The following is a 24406-nucleotide window of genomic DNA, read 5'->3' as shown; positions in this document are numbered from 1 at the left end:
TATACAGCAGGCCCTCCATCTGAACCCCCACTGGTCCAGACAGAAGACAAGACCCTGGAGGCAGAGCTCACACACCCAGGATATTGTGGAGTCGGGGTGAGAGCTCTTTACCACGCTTCAGGCTCAAGTATGAGTCAGAGCACCCCACTTACGGTGAGCCGATAATGTAACGTCCTAATCTGGAAGTCCTCACCACAGCGTGCTCAAGAGGCATCCACAGGCAGCCTGCTGTCCGGGGTTTCTGGAATCTCTAAAATCCACCTCATGGAAAACACCAGCCAGTGAAACCATTTAGCAAGGAGGGAAATATGGCCAGACAACTGAGTTCAGATTGGACCAAGAGATCTCCAACTGCAAAATCACTCTACAATATGACAATATCCTTACTGCTTTCAGACTTTCTACAACTGGTACTTTCTTCCACTTGACAAATAATTTGTTATTGCTGGCTAAGTATGCACCTGATGCTGGGGCAGGGGGTTCTATGCAGAAGCAGAAGACAGGTCCTCAAAGAACACTCAACATCACTGCAGGAGGTCTATGCAGAGGGGAAAGAACACAAAATTTCACAGCCAACTGTGACCCAAAGACAGCTTCGGCAATCTCTCCCACCCCATGTGCATCCATGCAATGTGACCTTAATGCTCGCCCCTCAGGAATGAAGTCTACTTCCCCCTGCCCTTGAACCTGAGCTGGCCTATGGCCTAATTTGACCAACAGAATACAAAAATGACCTTGTGTTAACTTTGGAGGCCAGGCCTTCGAGGTTCTGCCTGCACTGCTTGGAACACTCCCTCTTGAAAGCCAGCTGCCAAATAAAAGGGCCACCACGCTCTGAGGACATCCAAGCTACCCTGTGGAGAGAACCAGCACAGGGAGGACCGGCCATGTGAGTGATGCCTTCAAGGACCTTCCAGCCCAGCCCAGCCACAGCTAAATGAAGCCCAATGACTGAGTCCGTCAACACCACATACAACAGAAGAACAGCCCAGCCAAGCCCCGCCTGAATTCCTGGCCCACAAAATAAACAGATGTTGTGTAAAGCCGCTTCGTTTTCAGGTCGTTGGCTAAGCAGCAAGAGATTACTGAAACTGACCTGAAGCCAGGAAACCAGGGACGAGTCCTGGTTCTGTTCTTATCTAGGGAGGTGACCCTGGGTCAACGACTTCCCCCTGCACTGCAATTTCCTCATCTGTAAAAGGAGGGGGTTGTGTACCAGGTAAGCTAAGGTGCTTTCGAGTTGTGACCATTTGCGCCATTCATGCGGTTTCCGGGAACGGGCTAGGCGATGAGCGCTGTGGATACAGAGCATCAGGAGGAGGAGCCATGGACCAGAAGACAACCGCACTGGGCCATGGCAGCTCCATGGCTCCTAGTAAGTCCTCACTAAATATCAGCTAGAATCATATCGTCTTAGAAGTTCTGTGATGCTAGACGAGTTAATCCCTCTGATCCCCAATTTTTTTCATCTGAGAAACGGAGAGGACACTAATGTTTCTGTTTCTACCTGAAGAAAAGGCTTTGTATGGGAAAGTCCCATGCAAATAAAAAAAAAATCACCTACAAAATGCATAACTATGCTACTAATACTTGTATTATACTCTTTGTACCAAAGCCATTCCCAGTCTCCTCCTCACCCAGCAAGGGGAGACAGCTGGTCAATGGCACTGGCTACCAGGAAGACACACGGGGAAAGAGGGAGAGGCAGGTACAGAGGGGTCGTACCAGCCATCAGGCCAAGTGAGATTTTACCCCCCACCCCTCAGCAATGATCAGTGGGCTAGGCACCCGTGCTGACGGAGAGCAGGTAACCCCTTAGGAGCAGCTGCTAGTCCAGGGGGATATCTGGAAACGGCCCAGCATTAAAAGTTTAAGAAATTTCCTACATCAGAGTCCAAAAGGCCAGCAACCTGAGGATGCCCCACCTGTGAGCTGTGAATCAGACCACCGCCCAGCAGACTGAACACTCCATAAAAATGATTAAATAAGCACTGGATCTGGGAGCCTGAAGTCAAAGCTCCCAGGTTTAAACGCTGGCTTTGCCACCCACAGCTGTGTGCACGAAAGCAGACAACAACCTCCCTGAGCCTATATCCTCATTTATTTATAAGACATAAGGAGACCCACTTTTAGGGAAGCAGTGAGAATTACGTGAAACTGCATGCGAAAAACATCTAGGATTCTGCTTAATCACTAAATGCATGATGTTGTTTTTCAATTTTTTTTTTTTTTTGAGAGAGAGAGAGAGAGAGAGCTGGGGGCAGAGGGGAGAGAGAATCTTAAGCAGGCTCCTCACACAGCATGGAGCCAAATGAGGGGCTCAATCTCTCGACCCTGAGATCATGACCTGAGCTGAAATCAAGAGTCAGACGCTCAACTGACTGAGCCACCCAGGCGCCCTCATGATGCTTTTAAGTGCACAGACCCTCTGACTCCCAGATACCCTTCAACCCCAGCCGTAACCTTTCAATCTCTGCAGAAGCCTAAAAATGAGTGGCAGCCATCCAAACAGTCACTCCATCAGGTGTTGATTCTGAAAAACTGCCAGCCCTTGGGAGAGAAAGACCTGGGCTTATTTTCCAAGGGGATCTGACAAGGCAGCAAGAAGACGTTTACATTTTCCAGCCTGTGTTTTTCCAAAACAAGGGACAAATGTGGTGAAATCCCAGTGAGTGTGCAGGTCCACAGACACTGTTCTGGTGGGAGGTGGAAACCAGGCAGAGGAGACACTTGCTGGATGCACCTGGGACAGAAAAGTTTCTGCTTCCACCTATACTCAGGTCTTGGCTGACAGGGTTTGAACGTCCTGGTGTCCAGCGTCGATTCCAAAGGGCTGGGAGTTAGGACCCAGTCCTCGGTCAGCCCTGTCCTTTCTCAGAGCAGAACCCCTTCGTCCCCCTATGTCTCAGATCTGCACTGGGAACACAGCCTGGACCAGCTGTGGCTCCCCCTTCCTCTAATCAAGCACCACTGTGTGTGAACCCAGGGAAGTTCCTATAGGAACTACATCATGCAGCCCCCAGACGTTTGCTTAGAAAAGAAATTCCATGTGGGGAAGGTGAAGGTAAGATCCAGCAAGGTGGAGGCAAGCCTCAAGCCCAGTGTTTCTCAAAGTCTGGTCCCAGCCACTTGCATTAAATCACCCACAATCCCCATTAAGGGTACCCAGTCCCAGGCTCCCCCCAGATGTGTCAAATTAGAATTGGGGGTGGCAAGAATTAGACTTTTCAATAGGATTCTTATGCCTACCGGGTTTTGAGACCTAGTCGGGACCAAAGGCAGAAACTGTGCAAAAAGAATTTAAAAGGTTTTAAAACACTTTAATTCTTGATCCCCCTCCTTGCCCTCACTCTTGTGAAACAGAGCACTGGTGAACCAAACAAGACAAAGCCAATTCCACAGTTTATGGATATCCAAGAAAACTGAATTATTATCATGATGAAAAGCCATGCTGTAAAGTGAAAAACTTGCTCACTAGAGCAACAGGCCTGGACAAAAATTAACCCAAACATCCCATCTTAGACCAACGAGATCTATTCTGAGAGAAGCAAGATAAGATCTTGGCTACAACCGCACTCTGGTCCCAGCCATACCCAGTAATTCGGCTCTGCATTCCACTGCAGGGTTTGAGTGGGGTGGGGGATAGGGGGTGTCCTACCTCTAGCAAATACGGTTGGGGGAAGGTTATGGGGGGGGAGTTAAGATTCACCAATTCACACATCCCCATGAGAAGGAAAAAAAAAAATCTAAAGATAACTGATTGCACTGGGCACATATCAGACACTTGAAAGATGTTTCACAAATTGAAGGGAATAGCCACCTGATGGAATCATCCTTGCCTGAGATAACGCCATGCATCTTCAAAGTCATGAAGGAAAAAGGGAACGAAGAGTAAAACTGTCTCCACATCGAAAGTAGTCTTTTCAAAATCAGCAAGAACCTGAAAAACAAACCTACTTGGAGGGGCAATACCTTCTGTCACTTATCAGCGACAGGCACACTGCAGGTGCTGAGCAACTTTGGGTCTTTGAGGTCAGGTGGCATGAAGGAAGAGCACTTTCCGCAAGCGATGGGCAGCGGGAGCCCCAGCTGTGATTGCGGGAACCAGAACGCCTCCCTCTGGGAAGTGCATCTCAGAGGGCCAGGCTTATCGCGCACCCCCCAGTCCAGTCCCGAGGCTTGCGCCCCGCCCCCTCCCCAAAGACGGACCCGGGGCTCTGGCCTCGGCGCTGAAAATTCCAGTCATCCCCGCTAAATTCTTCAACAGCCGTCCCCTACTAGCTGCTGAAACTTAACATTACGCCACAAAACGAGCAAATGGGCAGCTTTCACCCCTCCCCCTTCAATGACTGGCACTTGCAAAGGAGTCGTGGCAAATAAGGCAATTAAGAAGTGACTGACACCTGGACCCGGGTACCTGGAATCTAAAACAAAAACACCCCTGTATTATGTTCCTCAATCAGGAAGTAGGCATTCCCTCTTAAAAAAAAAAAAAAAAACCTTCCTGAAAGCACCTCTCCCATGGGATCCCAGCAGGTAAATAACACCAGAGCTTTCCTAAAGCGATTCTAAAGAACCAGGGGTCCAGGCAGCGCTCCCCCGCTGGCTTCTCCAGCTCGGAAGAAGGGATCGGGAAGTCAGGCAGTCCGGAGAGGTGAGGATGGGGGCGTCTGCAGGTGGGAGGAGGGGGCAAAGCAATACCGCCCAAACTTCGCAGCTGCTCTGTCGCACTTCTGGGCAGGAGCCCGCGGAATTCAGTCCCGACAAGGGGAGTCACCTCCCTACCAGAAAGGCCCCCCACATCAGCCTGGCCCGCCAGCCCCGCGTCCGCTCGGACGTGCCGCCTCCCCTGCATTGCCCCCCCCCCGGGGGGGCCCTCACCTTGGCCTCGAAGCAGATGCCGTGCTGGAAGGCGTCCTCGTTGTGCAAGGGGATCCGCAGGTCGTGCCCATCGTCCACAAGGTTGTACTTGGTTTTGCTGGGCATGGTGGTGACCCGCGGGGGACCGGCTCCTCCAGAGGCGGCGGCGGGAAGGGACTGGCCAGACCCGGGAGGGGTGAGGAGGGGAGGGGAGGGGCGGGAGGCGCGCGCGGCGGCCGCGGGAGCCGGGACCCGAGCGGCGCCGAGGGCCGGACGGCAGCGGGCTGCGCGGCTGCGGGCGGCGCTGTGGCCGCGCGACTCCTGCGGGCGAGGAGGACGGCGGCGGCGGGAGCGGGCGGCGCCGGGCCGGGGGAGGGGAGCGGTGGGCGCGCGGCCCGAGGCGGGACCCGGCGCGGCGGCTGCCCGGGACGAGGAAGAAAAGGCGGCGGCGGCGGCGGCGGCGGAGCGGGGTGCCTGTCACGGAGACGCTGGATCGGCCGCCGGCGAGCCGCTCCTCCTGCGGGGCGGGACCCGGGCCGGCTCCTCCCACGGGCTCCTAGGCCCCGCCCCGCGCCCGCCACGCCACGCCCCGCGCCGCCCGCCCGCCCGCCGAGCAGGTGAAAGCGCCCGGGAGCGCGGTGCCCGCCCGCCCGGCCCGCGAACCCTGCAGCCCGGCCCGCGAGCTGGGCCCGCAGCCCGGGCTCAGCCCTGCTTCTGTTTTTACGGTCACGTTCGGAGCCGAGCTGCCGGGGGTCAGCCGCTGCCGCAGCGCCTTGGATGTTTTGTTTTCGTTGGGGGGGAGGGGTGGCGTTTATTGTGTGTGTATGTTCTCCGAGGAAGGCCCAGGTCCTGTCCCAAATACATCCAGATCGCTAAGTCTGAGAGTTCCCTTTCCCTGGAGAATCAAGACTGTACCCAGTGGGGGCCCATCGCGGGCGCTTTTTGTTCTTCGGAGCCGTGATTTGTGGCTTGTGTAATGGGGCCTGGGGAATGCCTTTTGGAAAGGTTTTAATATTAAAAAGCCATCAGCCTGTGGGAACGGAGTAGGCCAAAAAAAAGGAATACTAAGGACAAGAGAATCCTCAGCCTTTTTACTTTTCTTAATTAAACCTTCTGTAACTGGGTATGGACAAGATGAACTTCCAAGTTATTTCTGACTGTTCTATTCTCCCTTCCTAAATGCTTCAGCCAATTTGCCTGTTGTTAAGAAGAGACCCTTTTGACATCAAGAGCTTTTGCCTTGCGGAATGTGCAAATGAAAGGGTCAGAGGAGTATCTGCCATAGATACCTGCTGAAACCTCATAGGTAGTGCTACGGGATAACTATGATTTTCTGTGCCTTCACATTACCCCAAAGTCACCAAAAGCAACCAAACAAGCTGGTGCCAACGCCAGTCCAACCTGAGATCACTGAGACCAAATGGTCAGCTCCCGAAGGTTGAATTCATCACCCTCAACCTGCTTTTGATGCCCTGTGGACACATCCACCCAAGGAAACTCTCAAACCAAATGTCGTTGATTGTTACATGGGCAAGGCTTGGAATCCCCACAAAGCAACACAGTATTACTTGCAAAAGGCGTATCTTCCTACGCCATTTCCGTGATAAATTTATATAACAGAATGCCTTACTGCTATAATTCTATTTCTCATTTTGTCTCGTAGTGCTAAAGTACAATTGTCCTTGCCTAAATTTTGTTTACTCCCTATCTGCTGAAAGTACTTGTCAAGATGTAGCATCTTCTGGGATATCCCCTTAAATAAAAGCAAGCTGATGACTAGAACAAATTCATCACATACTTTATGCTGGGTAGAGTTTATTATAGTCATAAATATTAGTAAGAGCCAAAAATCATTTGCACTGAGGAAACGTACCACTAACATCTTTATAAATACAGAACATGAAAGTCTAATTAGGCATATCTGACTCTTCGAATGCCACGGTAGTTTTAATATATGCATCCTAACGTGCTCTCTAAAACCTGGCGCAGAACTCCACAACCTCAAGGCAAGACCTCAAGCAACTACTCCTTGACATCTCCTTTTCCCTCCTGAATTTAAAGTCTTTTGACTCCAAAGGGCCTTTTTTCTAGATTTCCTTGGGTCCCATTGGACTGCTGAATTTTTGGAATTTCCTATCTAACTCTGTAACACATGGTAGACCAGACACAAAAAGCTGAAACCCCAAAGATATTTCAGGGTCTAATACAGTGACTACTCCGTAGTAGACATCTAGTAGTAATTTATGGAGTCGAATAATAATAGCTAATGTTCACTGAGCTTTTTCTATGTGTCAGGCATTGTTCTTAGAGGCTTACATGTATTATCTCATTTAATATTGACAATACTCCTAAGGGTTGTCACATTTTTGAAGAAACTGAGGCACAGATGGGTTACAAACTCTCCCAAGTTCACACACTTAGAAAGGAGAGGAGCCAGAATTTGAATCCATTTCTATGCCACGAGGCGTTTCCATCGTGGCCTGGATTGCCACGAAAGTCTTCTTACTGCAAACGAGATGCATATCAAATTCAGGGTCCATGTTTTATTTAGATGTGTATTGTTGCTAAGCTATATTCTTTCCACTTCACTTAGATGAAATGTTCCAAAAAGAAGAGGCTGTTCTCTGCTTTGGCCTCCACCTAATACGTCAGAGCCACACAGGCAAAAAAAGCACCCTTCTTCCAGAAACAATGGACATCCAAAGTAAATTTCCTTATTTTTTAGCAGTGATTTCAATCTTGTTTTTGCACCTTTAAATATAATTGAATTTCCCACAGCATTTCCAAATCTATTTTTTAAACGAATCAAGTTTTATCACTTTCCATATCCTTCTGTATTTAAACACTGCATAATACAATTTTAATCTGAAGTACATTTAATTAAAATATAAATTGCTAAAGCGTGTAATACTTGCTATGTTAAATTGTATTAAAACTTTGTTTAAAAATGAATTGAAAAAAAATTCCTAAGTCCCTTTAGAACTGGAAGTTACTCAGAGGTTCTCTAATCCAGCTCCCCCCTTTTTTTAGTAAGTGACTTTTTTTTTTTTAAGATTTTATCCATTTATGAGAGAGAGCGAGAGCATGAGCAGGGGGAGGAACAGAGGGAGAAAGAGAGGGAGAAGCAGACACCCTGCTGTGCTAGAAGCCCAACACAGGGCTCAATCCCAGGACCCCGAGATCATGACCTGAGCCAAAGTCAGCCACCCAACTGACTGAGCCACCCAGGTGCCCCTAATCCACCTCAAAGAAACAGACACCTGGGGAGAGTAAGTAGTTTGCCTAGACCTCACTATAAACTAGAGCTCCTATCTCAGTGATCTTTTCCTTATACAATGATGGCTTATAAGTAATGACAACAAACTATTTTTAACACATATTTGGAACTGAGAAAATTCATTTGTCTTTGGTCGTAAAACACCTGCTTCGCAATGTACTTCCTGTGCATTGTCTTACTTGGCCATATGAGGTAAGTACAATCAGTATACCCATTTTACAGATGAGGAAACTAAGAGAGGGAAGTAACTTGTGTAGGTCGTAGAGCAATCAGTCCTGGGAATCCTGTGAGTTTAACCAACAAAGAATGTAGATGATGTCAGCTTGCCCAGTACTGCTCAGATACACACATGGATAGAACTCAAACTCTGTAGAAATCATATCAGTTATTAAGAACACATAATGGGGTGCCTGGGTGGCTCAGATGGTTAAGCGTCTGCCTTCGGCTCAGGTCATGATCCCAGGATCCTGGGATCGAATCCCACATCGGGCTCCCTGCTCCTTGGGAGCCTGCTTCTCTCTCTCTCTCTCTCTGTCTCTCATGAATAAATAAACAAAATCTTTAAAAAAAAACAAAACACATAATGATTTCCTCCTGCTAGATAACATGTAGCTCCATAAAGTTCAGATTCTTTTCTCATGGCAGTGTTTTTAAGTTGAAGATGTCTCCTGGGGCATAGAGAGCTAGAAATCATTAGCCTCCTTTTTTTCCTCAGTAGACAAGGAAGACTTTGTTCAAAGCTATTGCAGTAGGGGAGAGAACTCAGAATTCAGGGTTCAGAACTCAATCTGAGCTCAAATCTGCTGAAACAAAGGACTGAAGAGTTAGGTTTTTTGCTTTGGGTTTGGGTTTCTCTGGTTTTGGGTTTTTTTTTTTTTACCTTTTTTTTAACTTTATAGAATGGTGAATTTATTCATGATAAATAACAAATGAAAGTTTCACATAAAAAACTTGCAAAGATATCTAGGGTGGGCCTACAAATACATGATAAAATAATATTGGCATAAGATTTTAGAACTGGAAAAACCATTACAGATCCTTGAAGTCTCTTATTTGACAGCAGAGAAACCAAAGCCCAGATTGCCTAAGATCTCAGTTCGTGGCAAAGGCAGGACCAGAATCCTGGCTGTAAAAAAAAAAAAAAAAACCTGGTCCAGTGTTCTCTCCATCATACTGTGCTGTCACCTGCTCATTAGCCCATTTTAAAAGGTGGCAATAAAGATATTAAGTGATTTCTGTGCAAAAAAAAAAAAAATCCTATCACTAATCGTGTCTAACCCAATGGTTTTTTGTTTTTTAAATATTTTATTTATTTATTTGACAGAGAGAGACACAGCGAGAGAGGGAACACAAGCAGGCAGAGTGGGAGAGGGAGAAGCAGGCTTCCTGCTGAGCAGGGAGCCCGATGCGGGGCTCGATCCCAGGACCCTGGGATCATGACCTGAGCCCAAGGCAGACGCTTCACGACTGAGCCTCCCAGGCGCCCCAATCCAATGGTTTATTACGATGTTTTATTACATAAGCAGTAATTTGGGATGTTTGCCCCATAAGAAAGATGATCCTAAAGATCTCACACATCCTCATCCTGGCCTACATTATTTTTCCCCCTTAAAACTGACTCCTGTGACTCACGCCCCTATGCCAAGGGCAGGCCACATTTCCCATTTATTTGTTTTAAATGTGAGCCTCTGTCGACAAAATTGTGCATGTTACATTTTTATAAATTGAACACTCTTTCAAATCGACTTCCACACGGAGGTCTGTGTTCTAGGCTTGGCCGCACAACTGGCCAGTGCAGGGGAACAGGGCGGGAAGACCGGAGCTGTGGGGAGCCCAGCTGCAGCTCCCGCCCTCTGGCCTTCTGGAGCGCTTTCCCACCCATCCCTGGACCCGAGAGGCAAAAAACAAATAGTACTGAAGGTCTTGGACATTCTGGGAGGGTCTGCACGCTGCCTCACAGTTGTCTTTCTCTTGGAACACTCGTGGAGTGAGATCCTAAGAAAGGAGCACTGGCTGCAGAATTTTGCACTCGATCTTAGCCAAAAGGCCAAGAAGCGATGGGTCTGCCGAATTTTCAACTGAAGGAAGAAGGTTGGGTGCCAGGCAGGGTCTGAGCTCCCTTTCTCATGGAGATTCTTCTAATCTCTCCCGGATGGTGTGACGATTCCTTGCTTTTTGAATTCAGATTTCCTTTTCAAGCTAACAGCTGTGTTTCTTGGCCCTGTTTAATATTTCAGGTGAGAAATTTTTATTAATTCAAAGCTTTTTGCCAAAGAGCCTTTTGATCAAAGGTAATACAATCATATTTGACAAAAACTAACAATATTTTCTTCGTTTGGGGGCAGGGGGTGTCAGAGAGGTATACACCGCAAGGAGACACTTTTTGAAGGGTGGAAGGTAATGTGTGATCTGAGCATAAAAAGAATCCTGGGAGGGCAGGGAAGTCTTCAAGAGGGAGGTGAGGCTCGAGTCCGGTCTGAAACAGGAAAAGGATTTAATAACACAGCAGGAGGAGCAAGGAAGATCTGGAGACAGGTCCGTAGAGACATTAATCTACGAAGTGTCTTCGGGAGACAGTGAGGGGATCAGCTCCCCTGAGGGAGAGGCCTGCAAGCGAGTGCCCTTGGAAGTGAGGCTGGCCCCAGAATCTGGGAGTAGTGTGCAGACACGCCATCAACACCAGGCTGCCAGGACGGCCCTCCTCCGTGGGAAACATTTGAACGGGGATGTGACCCGGGGTGCTAATTCAGAAAGATCACCCCTCAGAAAAGGAAAAGAAAACAACATATGTCCCCTGACCCTTTTATTTCAGCTACAACAGAAACATTGGCGCTAAAGCAGATGATTGGGTTTTCCATTATCACGAGAGTGTGTTCTCCCGTACCACAAGTAAAGGATAATGAAAACAGAGATGCAACCAGTTTCCCCTCAGGATGGTGGGCCCCAAAGTACCTCCCCATCGCTTGCTTCCAGATGCTTCCTAATTCTTGCTTCTATTCCGCTTTAGCCTTGGGCCTTCCCATTGGGTGACAATTTGAGTATCATTTGTACGGTCTTCCGTTTGGTTTTGTGTGGTTTATTTGTTTGTGTTAGTGCTCCGTGATGGCAAGGAGAATTTTCTTTAGTTTAGCTGCTCTGCACAAAGTTGGTTTTAGGACCTTCGCTTTTATTCCTCCAAACTTAGATCTCTGTTCCTAAATCTGGGACTATTTTCCTTCATTATCTATTTAAAACACAAAGTAAGCCCAGCTGTTAGAGTTGGAGCTTATCTGCTCCACTCAATCTACTCTGTGGTTGTAATCGATCTTGGTTCCTCTTTATAAAACCCACATTCTTAAGATAAGAAGCCATGGGCGGGGGGGGGGGGGGGGGGGGGGGGCGCGGGGAAGACCTGACCATTTTGACAAGACTATGGAAACACTTGGAAATGCAATGTAAGTAAATATTTTATTTTCAGATCACACTTTGGAGGTGCAAAGCTGCTAAGCAGCTTTGTAGCTGCTTAAAAAATAAAAGTTTCCTCCAGACCCCCCAATTGTGTGCTTTAAAAAAAAAAAAAAAAAGCAAGCAAGAAAGAAAAATACAGGTGTGCAGTGCGCCCAGATACAGGTGTGCAATGTGCCCAGGTGTGTTCGGGCATTTAATCTTCCCTCCCAGGTCCCAGATCACCCACTTTGGGCTTCACACGCTCTGAGAGCTCAGTTTCCGTGACCCCAGACTCTGGCCACCTTAACAGGTTCCTCTCCCCACAACCTAATGTTGCCTTTTGAACTGCATGCAAGGGAGTGGCACAATATGTTTTTTGAAAATTACAGGCATTTCAGGACAACTAGCAAATGAAGTGTTGAGGCCTTATCCAGACCCAGCTTAGGCAGTTTTCCGTCATCAGCAACTGCCTCACTCCCTTAAAAGGTCTTGAAATCTCCTTTATAAATCCCTTGACATCACGAGCTGGCTCCTCTCCACACCACTCAGAGCATTTTTCCTGAAACAGGGCTGGAGGGGCCTCAGAATTTTCCACCTCTCTGAGCAGCCTTGCCGTGCCATTCACTGGCCGAAGGCGGCCTCTGTAATTTGAGCTGTTAAGTACATGATAACACTGTAACTGCAGCCAAGCTTAACTGAGAACAAATGTTCCTCAAGTTCTTACCTTTTTGGAAAAGCTGCCAGTCTAACAGCTAGAACCCTGACAGGGTGGGGGAGAAGGTAGGAGTGGGATGGGATTTCTGGACACGGGTCTGGTTGTCCGTAGTAGGTGCTGGGCACTCTACTGATGTGCTCTTGGGGTCCAGTGGTCTGCCCGCTGTGGCCCGAGTCCATCTGTGAGCCGGGCATCCTTCCGCATCGCTGTCTGCTGTGCTTCCAGCACGTGCTCGGAGAAAAGTCCTCACCGAGCCTAACGAGGGAATGGACTATGCCAATGAGTCAAATTTTCTGGTTAGTGGGACGTTACCATGGATATAGGATTTACCAAGGAGAATAAGACTGTGATACAAAGCACATTTCTGAACAGGTATTTGTACACCTGTGTTCCTAGCATTCGTCATAATAGCCAAAGAGCAGAAGCAACCCCAATGTTCATCAACAGATGAATGGAAAAACAAAATGTGGGGTATATATATACAATGGATATTATTCGGCCCTAAGAGGTACAAAATTCAGGGATGCCTGGGTGGCTCAGTCGTTGAGCGTCTGCCTTCGGCTCAGGTCATGATCCCAGGGTCCTGGGATCGAGCCCCGCATCGGGCTCCCTGCTCGTGGGAAGCCTGCTTCTCCCTGCCCCCCTGCCTGCCGCTCGCTCGGCCTACTTATGCTCTCTCTCTGTCAAATAAATAAATAAAATCTTTAAAAAAAAAAAGAGGAATGAAATTCAGACACCTGCTACAACGTGAATGAGGAATATGCTAAGTGAAATAAGCCAGTCACAGAAGGACAAATATGTATGATTCCATTTACATGGCGGTACCTTAGAATAGACATATTCGGAGAGACAGGAAGTAAAATAGAGTTTATCTGGGGCTGAGGGGAGGAGGGAAGGAGGAGGTATAGTAGAGTAGGTGGAGTTTCTGTTTGGAATAATGAAGAAGTTCTGGAGATGGCTAGTGCGGGTGGTTGTACAACAGTGAATGTGCTTAATGCCACTGAATTGTATATTTTATTTTATTTTTATTGTTTTAAGATTTTATTTATTAGAGAGAGAGCACAAGCCGGGGGAGGGGAAGAGGGAGAGGGAGAAACAGACTTCCCGCTGAGCAGGGAGTCCCATGTGGGGCTCGATCCCAGTACCCCAAGATCATGACCTGAGAGGAAGTCAGCAGACGCTTCACCGACTGAACCACCCACGTGCCCCTAAATTGTACATTTTTTTAAAAAAGATTTTATTTATTCATTTGAGACACAGAGATAGAGAGAGAGAGAGAGCATGAGCAGGCGGAGAGGCAGAGGGAGAGGGAGAAGCAGGCTTCCTGCCTAGCCAGGAGCCTGACGTGGGGCTCGATCCCAGGACTCTGGGATCATGACCTGAGCCAAAGGCAGACACTTAACCATCTGAGCCACCCAAAGTGCCCCTGAATTGTACATTTTTAAATGGTTTTAAAAAGCATGTTTCTGGGGACACCTGGGTGGCTCAGTTGGTGAAGCATCTGCCTTAGGCTCAGGCCAGGATCCTGGGGTCCTGGGATTGAGCCCCGCATTGGCCTCCCTGCTTAGCGGGGAGCCTGCTTCTCCCCCTGTCTGTGCTCACTCGATCACGCTCTCTCTCTCTCTCTGTCAAATAAATAAAATCTTAAAAAAATAAAAAATAAAAAGCATGTTTCTGGAGATATTGTAACACTTCCTTAAAGTATGTGGGTTTCTTGTGGAACAACTGCAGGGTCACCTCTACGAGTATCAATCATCGCTCTGCTGATGAGCAGGAAAGCTCTGGTTAATCAGATGTTCTCACGGGACACATACTCTGTGAGATCTCACGTTCCTCTGGAGACGAGTCGGGATGTTGAACGAGAAAGCTGTTAAATAAGAAGACACTTGGGGATCTAAGAATACCTGAAACCCCATTTCAGACCATCTCAGGGGCTACTTCAAGGCAGTTCTTACAGTTATTTCCATGGGAGTTTTTTTTTTTTTTTAAGATTTTATTTATTTGACAGAGCACAAGCAGAAGGAGAGAGAGGGAGAAGCAGGCTCCCCGCTGAGCAGGGAGCCCGATGTGGGACTCGATCCCAGGACCGCGGGATCATGACCTGAGCTGAAGGCCGTCGCTTAACCGACTGAGCCACCCAGGCGTCCCTCCATGGGAGTTTTGACAGATTTTGGAGCTTGAAGTGTTAGAGAAAACGGCTTTCCATCTGAACCTCAAGGGTATGGTGAAAAGTCTTACATTTCCCAGCTGTTGGAGATGGATGTTGTTTCATTCCGTATGCATTTATTTGGTGCCTACTATGTGACTTTGCTGTGACATACGTCGCTCATTCAACAGACATTAGTCGCTGACTGTGTGCCCCATGAACAACTCTGAACAGCAGAAAGAAACAGATCAAACAATTCCTATTCTCAGTGCGCCTGGCTGGCTCAGTCAGTAGAGTGTGTGACTTGTGGTCTCGGGGTCATGAGTCTATCCCGACATTGGGTGTGGAGCCTACTTAAAAAATAATACTAATAAAGATTCCTATTCGCGAGGAACTCATTTTGACCTATCACGGAGTTAAGATTGGTATTCAGATAGTGCCAAAATATTGCTGTAAAAGTGCTTCAAAGGGTTCAGAGTGGGAGAAGTCACTTTCTATGGCAGCCAGGGGTACGTGGTGGTGGGAGGTGACGTAGGGAAAGCTTTGTAGGGCAGGCAATATTTCAGCTTGGCATTAAAGGACTGTAGTACTTTCGTGGGCAAGGTCAGAAAAGGACATTCCAGGCAGAGGAAACAGCCAGTGAGACTCTCGCAGTCGCTCAATATACCTGAGGCAGTAGACCCTCCCGACCCCATCCTCCGCAGATGCATTTTGAGGTTACCTGAGACCTCTCTGCCATCAGCCAGTGAGCCCTGCTCAATTGTCCACTGAGCTTTGCTGGCCCATCCCAAATTAACTCAAGGGGCTTGGCCACAGAGGTGCAGAAGGGGCTGAGCAAGATTTGCCAAGACCTGTCTGAGCTCAGACCTCCATCCTGTGCCTTTGCATTATTCGGCCAGAAAATGATAGGATCCCAACAAAGAGCTTTTCCTCCTGTTGTAGCCACCAAGAGGAAAAAGAGAAAAAGTGGTTGCTTGTTTAAAGGCCACAATTACAGGGGCGCCTAGGTGGCGCAGTCAGCTGAGCGTCTGACTCTTAGTTTCAGCTCAGGTCATGATCTTCAGCATCATGGGATCGAGCCCCGCATCAGGCTCCACGCTCAGTGCAGTCTGCTCGAGACTTTCTCTCCCTTTCCCTTTGCCCCTCCTGGCACCGTGCTCTCGCTCTCTCTCTCTCTCAAAAAATAAATAAATCTAAAAAAAAAAAAGGTCACAATTACAGAAAAGAAAGACAATGTAATGCTCTGGAGCAGAGAATGAAGCCTGAGCTTGTCAGTAGGCCTGTCTTACACATTTGTGCACACACATAACACACACATCCATGATTTCAGGGGCAAGAAGGAATCGGACCACCTCTGTTCTGTACTCACCCATACCCCACACTGCAAAGCAAAAGGATAGACTCCTTTACTTCACAATACAAATATCCCAGCAGTGATTACATGTTGAGCTCTGAGAGTCACACTCTGGCTGTGTGTTTTCTTGAAGTCTGCTTCTGTGGAGGGAAGGTGGGCCTGCCCTCCCCCACCACCACCCAGAAGGGAAGGGCAAAGTACACAGAATGATCTCCCGTCGCATGCTGGAAGGTGCCCAGCACTGACACTGACCTCATCTCATTAAATTCTCACACCTCTGGAGGCTGGAGACCACGGACTCTTCTTGGAACTAAGAACTAAGACTTCAAAGTCAACGCCTGTCTGTTCCAAATTCCACACAGCATCCAAGTGTGGGGAAAGATGTAGGAAGAGGCACCAGAGGCAAACTTTTCCAAATGTAAAATTTTGCCCAAAGTTGACCTGATGCATGTATGTATATACGTGAACACACATACACACACAGAATTGTGGCGAAGACTTATGAGGAGAAGCCCAGCTGTCACACTGCCTGAGTTTAATTTTTTTTATATTTCTTTCTTTCTTTTTTTTTTTTTAAGTAAGCTCAACACCCAGTGTGGGGCTTGAACTCACCACTACGGAGATCAAGAGTTGTATGTTTTGCCTACTGAGCCAGCCAGCCCCCACCCGCCACTTGGCCCATCTCTCTTGAGCTCTGTAACCTTGATAAGATAATTAACCTCTCCGTGCCTTAGTTTTTCCCATCTTTGAAATGGGAATAGTAATGGCGTGATGATGTGCCTCAAAATAACATGGGATGAGAGAATCAGGTGGGGATACAGATGAAACAGGATTGGCCATAAGTTGATAATTGTTGATGAGTTGATAAGCGTACAAGGCGGTTCATCATATTTTTTGGTCTACTTGTTTGGAATTTTCCATTAAAAGAAAGTTTTAAGCAGTATTATTCACAAGAGCCAAAAAGTAGAAACAACCCAAACGTGCATTAGTAGATGAATGGATAAATAGGGGTGCCTGGGTGGCTCAGTTGGTTAAGTGTCAGGGTCGTGAGATCAAGCCCTGCATCGGCTCCTCTCTCAGAGGGGAGTCTGCTTCAGATTCTCCCTCTCCCTCTGCCCCTTCCCCCATGCTCTCTCGCTATCTAAAAAATAAGAAGAACAAAATAAAATGTGGTGTATACACACATGAAATATTATTCAGCCTTAAAAAGGAAGGAAAAAACTTTTAAAAAGATTTTGTTTATTTATTTGGCAGAGAGAGAGACAGTGAGAGAGGGAACATAAGCAGGGGGAGTGGGAGAGGGAGAAGGAGGCTCCCCGCCGAGCAGAGAGCCCAACATGGGGCTCAATCCCAGGACCCTGGGATCATGACCCAAGCTGAAGGCAGACACCCACCAACTGAGCCACCCAGGCTCCCAAAAAAGGAAGGAAATTTTGACATGTGCTACCACATGGATGAACCTTGAGGAATTATGCTAAGTGAAATAAGTTGGTCACAAAAGGACAAATATTGTATGACTCTACTTACAAACAATACCTAGAGTAGGCAAATAGAGAGAGAGTAGAATAGAGATTGCCGAAACCAAGAGTTGGATGCTCAACAGACTGAACCACCCAGGTGTCCCGCATTCCTTCTATTTAGTCCTTGACCCCCACACCCCACTCCGCTGTAAATCTATCTGCCTGTGGCTCCATTGATGAGAGGGACTTTCTGGAAATGGGCATATTTGCAAAGTCAGGACCAAAGACAGGGTCCTTGCCTTCCTCATGGCTCTTCAGGAAGAGTGGTGAACTCTGAACATTGAGAGAGCAACGCCCTCTCAGAAAGGATCCCACAGCCTTGATGTCTCTTTGTATGCAATCTTCTTCCCCAGACCTCTGTCTTGCTTGACTGACCCATGTCCCAACTGACATCCTTACAAAACAAGGAGTGAAATGCCTGATATTGCCCCAGCAGAGTGGTAACATGATCTTCCCATAGAGAGAGTCTTTTTAGAGTCGCCTGCCACACCCCGGACTCTGAGTCTAACCTACATACACCACTGGGGGCAGTGAACTACACCCCTCATTGACCGGCCACCATGTTCTCTCTGCTCAGAAGCTGGAGACTAACGCCCCAGTTATGCCTCAGTCAGAATTGCCTCGACTCTCCTCACAGCCAAGACTCCCACTCAGAGCTCACTCTCCCTCCCATTCACTGACTCACTCACTCATTTATTCAGGAACAATGTTACATACATGCATTTCGTCTCCCCGCCCCAGTGAGTTGGTATGATTTGATCTATCATGCATAACTCAGGAGTGGAACTGAATTGTCAAGGAAAGCTCATCTGGGCCTCTGAATACTATTGAGACAGCCGCCCACATTGCAACGGGGCCAGTGAGTGATGGAACGCCCCTGAGCAGGTTTGGGTTATACCGTGCTTCACAGTTGTTATTCCACGCACCGCTAGGCAGCTTGGGATGGTTACACAAAGGTTATTTAATCTTTCTCCAGATCCTGCTCCCACCATTGGCTGAGATCCTGGATTAGGGAGACCTTGTGAGATTTCCACCCCCAGTTTGTCTCCTCATTTCCCTGTGTTGTCATTCACAGCTTTCATGTCACCCCTATCATGGCCCTCTTGCCATACTTACTCCTGGTCACCCTGGGGTCTGTGCCCAGGGCGGGGACACAGTCCAAGTCTCAAGGAAATAAGAATCTATGCTATTCCATCACTTCCCATTTCCCCTTACTATTAAAGATTTACTTATATATTTGAGGAAGAGAGAGACAAGGAGAGAGAGAGAGAAGCAGACTCCTCACTGAGTGAGGAGACCAATGGTGCAGGGCTTTATCTCACCACCTTGAGATCATGACCTGAGCTGAAAGCAAGAGTCGGACGCTTAACTGACTGAGCCCTCCAGGCACCCCTTCCCTTACTATTTAGAGCAATTTAAAACACTGGAGGAAGACACTTTTTGGGTTAGCTCCTTCCACCCCATTCTTTTACACAGGAGGAAACTAAAGCCCGGGAAGTTAAGTGACTTTTGAAAGGCCACACAGCTCACTGATAGCATAGCTGGAGCTGGAACTCGGGCTTCTGGGTCCTTCCGTGATCCCAGTAACCTGGCTGTTATCTACCCGCCACGCAGAACTCGGCAGGTCTTCCCTGGCCGGCCAAGCACGGACCGTTCTCAGTGGATGGCCGCCTGGTTCCCCAGAACCTGTCTGCTTTTCTTCTAGGGGGCTGTTCTCTGGACAGTCAAGCAGTCTCTGGTGCCCTCAAGGGGCAGGACCGAGTAGTGGAGAATTGCTCACACGAGACCGAATCTGGAAGCAGCCTGAGACGTAAACACTCTGATCCACCTCCGTCCCAATTTTACAGAATACTTAGGAATCACCTTTTCATTTTGAAGATCATGAAACATGCTGAAGCGTGTCAAAATATGTTTGAAACATAAACTGCCCTTAATGCTTTCAAAAGCATAGGCCAGACCCAGGCCTGACCCCTGGGAGGCCCGTAGACTCACGGGGCCTTGCCAAATGCCTGCTCCCAGAAGAGCCTCCCCAGAGCCTGAGCTTGAAATGCGTGCGCAGCAGGGGAAAGTGTGAGGTGCCTCAGCTGGAGAAGGGGGTGCTGGTTTCCTTCCTCTGGGTCCCAGGAGCCAGAGCAGAGTGTTCAGGGCCTAGAGCGCTGGTGAACAGTGGGCGCTGACAATCAAGCAGGGAAATCGGGAACATCCTTGTGGAGCCAGAAGCCCAGGTGCTGTCGGGGAGGGAGGATGTGAGGATGCTGCAGGGATTGGGGGTGGGGAGGAAGGAAGAAGGAGGATCCGCAAAGGGTGACTTGGATGGGAAAGACCACGAAAGGAAGAGTCAAGATTTGGGGAGACCTGGGAGTTCCCAGGTCTTTGTTCTGTGAGAACCACCAGAAACGGCGGCCTTTCTTTACTAACCACTGATATAGACTATATGTAAGCAAAATTAGCTCTTCTATTATCTGTTTCCATTGCCCTGTTTGGACACTTAACTTATGTCATTACTCATTTCATATCTGATCCTCAAACTATCCAACTCAACATTTATCGAGTGTTTCTCTTTGGCAGGCACTGTACTTCCACAAGACACTCAAGGGACTCGAACACATTTGTCTCTAGACATCCTGCTTGGCCAGTGCAGTGCACCTTGGTAAGTATTAGATTTGAGCGGTGTAATTTTAGGCAGGACAATTAGAGATGCTGATTCCGCGTGCAAAGTGTGGAATTCTAGGCCCTAGGGTTTCTGATTAGGCGTGTTGTTCTTTTTTTTTTTTTTTTTAAAGATTTTATTTATTTATTCATGAGAGACAGAGAGAGAGAGGCAGAGGGAGAAGCAGGCTCCCAAGGAGCAGAGAGCCCGATGCGGGACTCGATCCCAGGACCCTGGGATCATGACCTGAGCCGAAGGCAGACGCTTAACCATCTGAGCCACCCAGGCGCCCTAGGCGTGTTGTTCTTATATACGTGACCCATAGGGTTGTCGCCTCCTCTACCCCTGCTTTGTCTTTCTCATCCTCATACCTCACTCTCAGGAAGATGCTTGTATGAGTCAGAGTCAAGGACTCCAGCTGCTGTAACAAATGATCCCAAGGCTCAGTAACTTAGCACACAAGAAGTATTTCCCACTCACACAAATTTGAAGTGGATGTTTCTGGTCAAGCAGCTCTTCTGCACAGCTGTCTGCTAAGACGGTTAGTCAATTTCGCCTCAGGGTCCAGGCTCCTTCTACCTTGTGGCTCTGCCTTGTCATCTCCACGGGATCCTCTGAACGCAGCTTGATGACAGTCAGTCAGAGAGGTGAAAGGCTATGTTTCAGGAACTTACGCAGCTCAGCCAGGGGGTTCACACATTACTTCTGCCCCTGATTTTGCCACATGGTCCCTCACACACGCGCTGGAAGCTGAGACCTGGGGTCCCTGGTGGGACAGCTGCTTGCGGGCAGTAACTCTGCATCTTGGAAGGGAGTGTGATGTTTTAGGCTAGTCATCCCCGCCCAAACAGCACTGTGGAATAATTAGGCATTAAAGTTCTGCTATGAGACACAGAGAAATAAAAAGGATTGTTGACTTATCGTTTATTCTGCATAAAGACAGGTCACAGATAAAAGTGTGCTCCCTGTTCCAGAAATTCTGAGCTGAGAAAGGCAGAGGACTGCCTGAGACACTGTATTTGGCACTAAAGGAAGATGTGGTTTGAGGAATCAAGGCAGGTGAACGGAAGCCCTGGCCTCCCACAGGTGCCTTCACCAGCTCAGAGAGAACTGGATTTGAGGCCCCTGGTGTCTGCACCTGTTCCTTTAAAATATGAGACCTAAACCTCAAAGGGTTTCTGATCCAGGGTGTGGGTTTCCATACCTAGAGGTGATGACTTGATGATATATTTTATTTTATTTTATTTTATTTTAATTTATTTTAAGATTTTTCTTTATTTATTTGAGAGAGAGAGAGAGCACGTGCACACACAAGCAGGGGGGAGGGGTAGAGGGAGAAGCAGACTCCCCGCTGAGCAGAGAGCCCGACTCTGGGCTCCACCCCGGGACCCTGAGGTCATGACCTGAGCCGAAGGCAGATGCTTAACTGACTGAGCCACCCAGGCGCCCCTCGATGATATATTTTAAATTGAGTGGCAATTTGGCTACTGAAAATAGTGTCATTAAAGTGTAGAGACAGTTCGGGGCACCTGAGTGGCTCAGTCGTTAAGTGTCTGCCTTCGGCTCAGGTCATGGTCCCAGGGTCCTGGGATCGAGCCCCGCATCGGGCTCCCTGCTCCGTGGGAAGCCTGCTTCTCCTCTCCCGCTCCCCCTGCTTGTGTTCCTGCTCTCGCTATCTCTCTCTGTCAAATAAATAAAATCTTTAAAAAAAAAAAAAGTGTAGAGACAGTTCTAAGATCTGTTTGAAGACCTGAAACAGTCTGTTTTGGATATAATGATGAATGCTTCATTCTTCAATCAAAAAATAGATATTGGGGCGCCTGGGTGGCTCAGTCGGTTGAGCATCTGACTCTTGATCTCGGCTCAGGTCATGATCTCAGGGTCATAAGATTGAGCCCCGCATCAGGCTCCGTGCTCAGCAGGGTGTCTGCTTGGGACCCTCTCTCCCTCTCTCTTCCCCTCCCCCTGCTTGTGTTCTCTAGATAGATACATAGAGATAGATAGATAGATAAAATCATTTAAAGAATAGATATAAATATTGCCCAAGCCTAAGATCCTGCCCAACCAGTCCCTTTGTGTGGACCTGGGGGAGAAGAGGAGGGGAAGGCTCTGTGCAAGGGCTGTATGGTAAGCTTTGTGAAATGAACTGACTAACTAGTGAGGGTGGGCCCCCTAGAAGTAAGGGGGGTCCTAGAGTATTCACCCTCTCCCTTCCCTGGAACTTCGTACCAAACACAGAGAACAAGGGCCAGAACAGATACTGAAGTGACAGAACCATCATTCTCAATGCCAATCCCTGGCCATGGACCTGTGCACTCTAAAACTCTCCCTGACTGTGTACAGGACTGGTCCAAGAGCCTAGGTGGGGACTGGCCTGTAGGTAGGGGCTGGGCTAGCTCTAACTACAAGGGGTTGCAAAGCAGGGGCTTGGTAGACATTGCATGATCATCATCCGAGAATGCAGTACGAAGCACCCTGCGTGGTTAGTGGTGTTTAAACTAAGATTAAATTGTCCTCAGGCTGATGAAGGGGCACCTGGCTGGCTCAGGTGGTAGAGTGTGCCACTCTTGATCTCGGGATCATGAGTTTCAAGCCCACATTGGCTGTAGAGATTACTTAAAAAAAACAAAAAAAAACCAAAAAAAACCTGTTCTCCAGGCTGATGATCTAAACTCAGTGGGAGCGGGAAGGAGAGCGTACCAAAATGCAAAGTCCCAGGGCCCCAACTAGAAAAGTGCTTTGGGATAGGACCAGGAATCTGCATTTTTCATCAGCATGACCAGGTAATTCTCCAGAAGCTTCGGGGGACATAGCTGATAACAGGCTAGGAGGCAACAGTTTGGTGAATTTGACAGAAAGAGAAATGATTTCTATCACCATCCAGGAAAAATTAAAATCTTTTTTTTAAGGAAAATATTCGTGTCGCTCGATATAATCTTATAGAGCTTTCAGAAGTTGAATATGTATATTCATTTCTTGGCAGTGCACATTTTACATTTTAAAGCAGCGATACACTTTTTATATTTTTGAGGCGGATTTTGTGTCTCAAGAAATCGAAATGTTGAGCTGCTCATTTAGGCACAGATGTGTGGAGTCACTGCAGGTAAATATCCCCAGTGTGGCAGGGAAATCACAGGTCCTTTATGGAACAGGTGGTAGAAGGACAACACGGATCTTACAAAACACAAGCAGTTATACAAAAGTGTTCTGTTTAAAACATGCACACGGATTCTGAGTGCTTTCCTTCAAAGGTGGTGGTGATTCTAATTAAACTGGCCTATAATGGATTTTTTACTTTTTAATTTTTTTAAAGACTTTATTTATTTGAGAGAGAGAGTGAGAGAGAGAGAGAAAGCATGAGGGGAGCCACCCAGGTGCCCTATAATGGATTAAAAAAAAAACCTGTGGTTTCTATTTTATTTTATTTTATTTTATGTCATCTATGTGCTCAACGTGGGGCTCAAACTCACAACCCCAAGATCAAGAGTCGCATGCTCCACTGACTGAGGCAGCCAGGTGACCCACAACTATTGTTTTTTATTTGAAATGTTTCTTTTTTCAGAGATAATAGCATGAAATATTTCAAATGTTAGTTTTTGTAGAAAAAATAAAATTCTACGTATAATAGAAAAAATAATAAAGGACTCTGAGTTGAAAGGGTCCTTAAAAGTAAACTATCCTGGGGGCTCCCAGGTGGCTCAGTTGGTTGAGCGTCTGCCTTCGGCTCAGGTCATGATCTCAGGGTCCTGAGATCGAGCCCCACGTCGGGCTCCCTGCTCAGCGGGGAGCCTGCTTCTCCCTCTGCCTGCAACTCCCCCTGCTTGTGCTCTCTCTCTGTCAAATAAATAGATAAAATCTTTTTTTTTTTTTTTAAGTAAACTATCCCAGCTGCTCATCTGGCGTTCAGCAGCCTGTGGGAACAATGCCGGCCTTGGAGGTTAAGGCCTGCGTTTAACCCCTGGCTTTGCCATTTGGACACTAGCTGTATAACCTTGGACATGTGGCTTATGTTTTCTGGTCTTCAGTTTCCTCATCTGTTCAATGACAGGGTGACCACCATGGTCTCTTTCAGCCCTGACATTCTGTGATTCTTTTCTTATAACAATCTTCACCTTCCGCTTCATATTTATTCATAATCTGAAGAAGAAAGATGCACTGATTTTTACTTTGCAAATTACCCCTCGATTTAGAATGAATGGATTAGAACATACATATGTACCGCGATTTTTTTTAACGCCTGTACCTAAAATGAAAATTTCCTCATCTAAATTGCTTAAAATGTGAATAAATAAATTAACTCCTGATAAGATCAGAAGGGAAGAGCATGCTCTGATATAATGCTTCAAGAAGACAACGGCAAGCATCCAACCAATGTGCTCTTCCCTAGGTACAACCTGTATTCAAAGTGGAAATCCTGTGTTCCTCACTACAGATAAATAGAGCCATCAAGTACATAGT

At 47.6% G+C, this 24406-nt stretch overlaps 1 protein-coding gene across 5 annotated transcripts in view; it reads right to left on the bottom strand.

Moving 5' to 3' along the window:
- Positions 1 to 5352, bottom strand: part of LOC123845890 (carboxyl-terminal PDZ ligand of neuronal nitric oxide synthase protein) — a 277659-nt gene extending 272307 nt beyond the window's left edge. For 3 of the 5 annotated variants that reach the window (XM_064593819.1, XM_064593818.1, XM_064593820.1), the window contains exon 1: positions 4882 to 5352. Coding sequence is in view for 4 of the 5 variants with exons in the window: in XM_064593818.1 (XP_064449888.1) it covers positions 4882 to 4986 (105 nt within the window). In the remaining variant the exon portion in view is untranslated. The remainder of the gene's footprint in view (positions 1 to 4881) is intronic. The other 2 variants (XM_045876790.3, XM_045876791.3) reach the window with 1 other exon arrangement.
- Positions 5353 to 24406: the final 19054 nt, after the last annotated feature.

Source organism: Mirounga angustirostris, unplaced genomic scaffold (assembly GCF_029215605.1).
Source record: "Mirounga angustirostris isolate CCGP_5_RB_7025 unplaced genomic scaffold, mMirAng1.0.hap1 SCAF_6, whole genome shotgun sequence".
Classification (NCBI taxonomy): domain Eukaryota; kingdom Metazoa; phylum Chordata; class Mammalia; order Carnivora; family Phocidae; genus Mirounga; species Mirounga angustirostris.
Note: the sequence above shows the minus strand (reverse complement) of the source record. Positions and strands in the feature narration are given on the sequence as shown.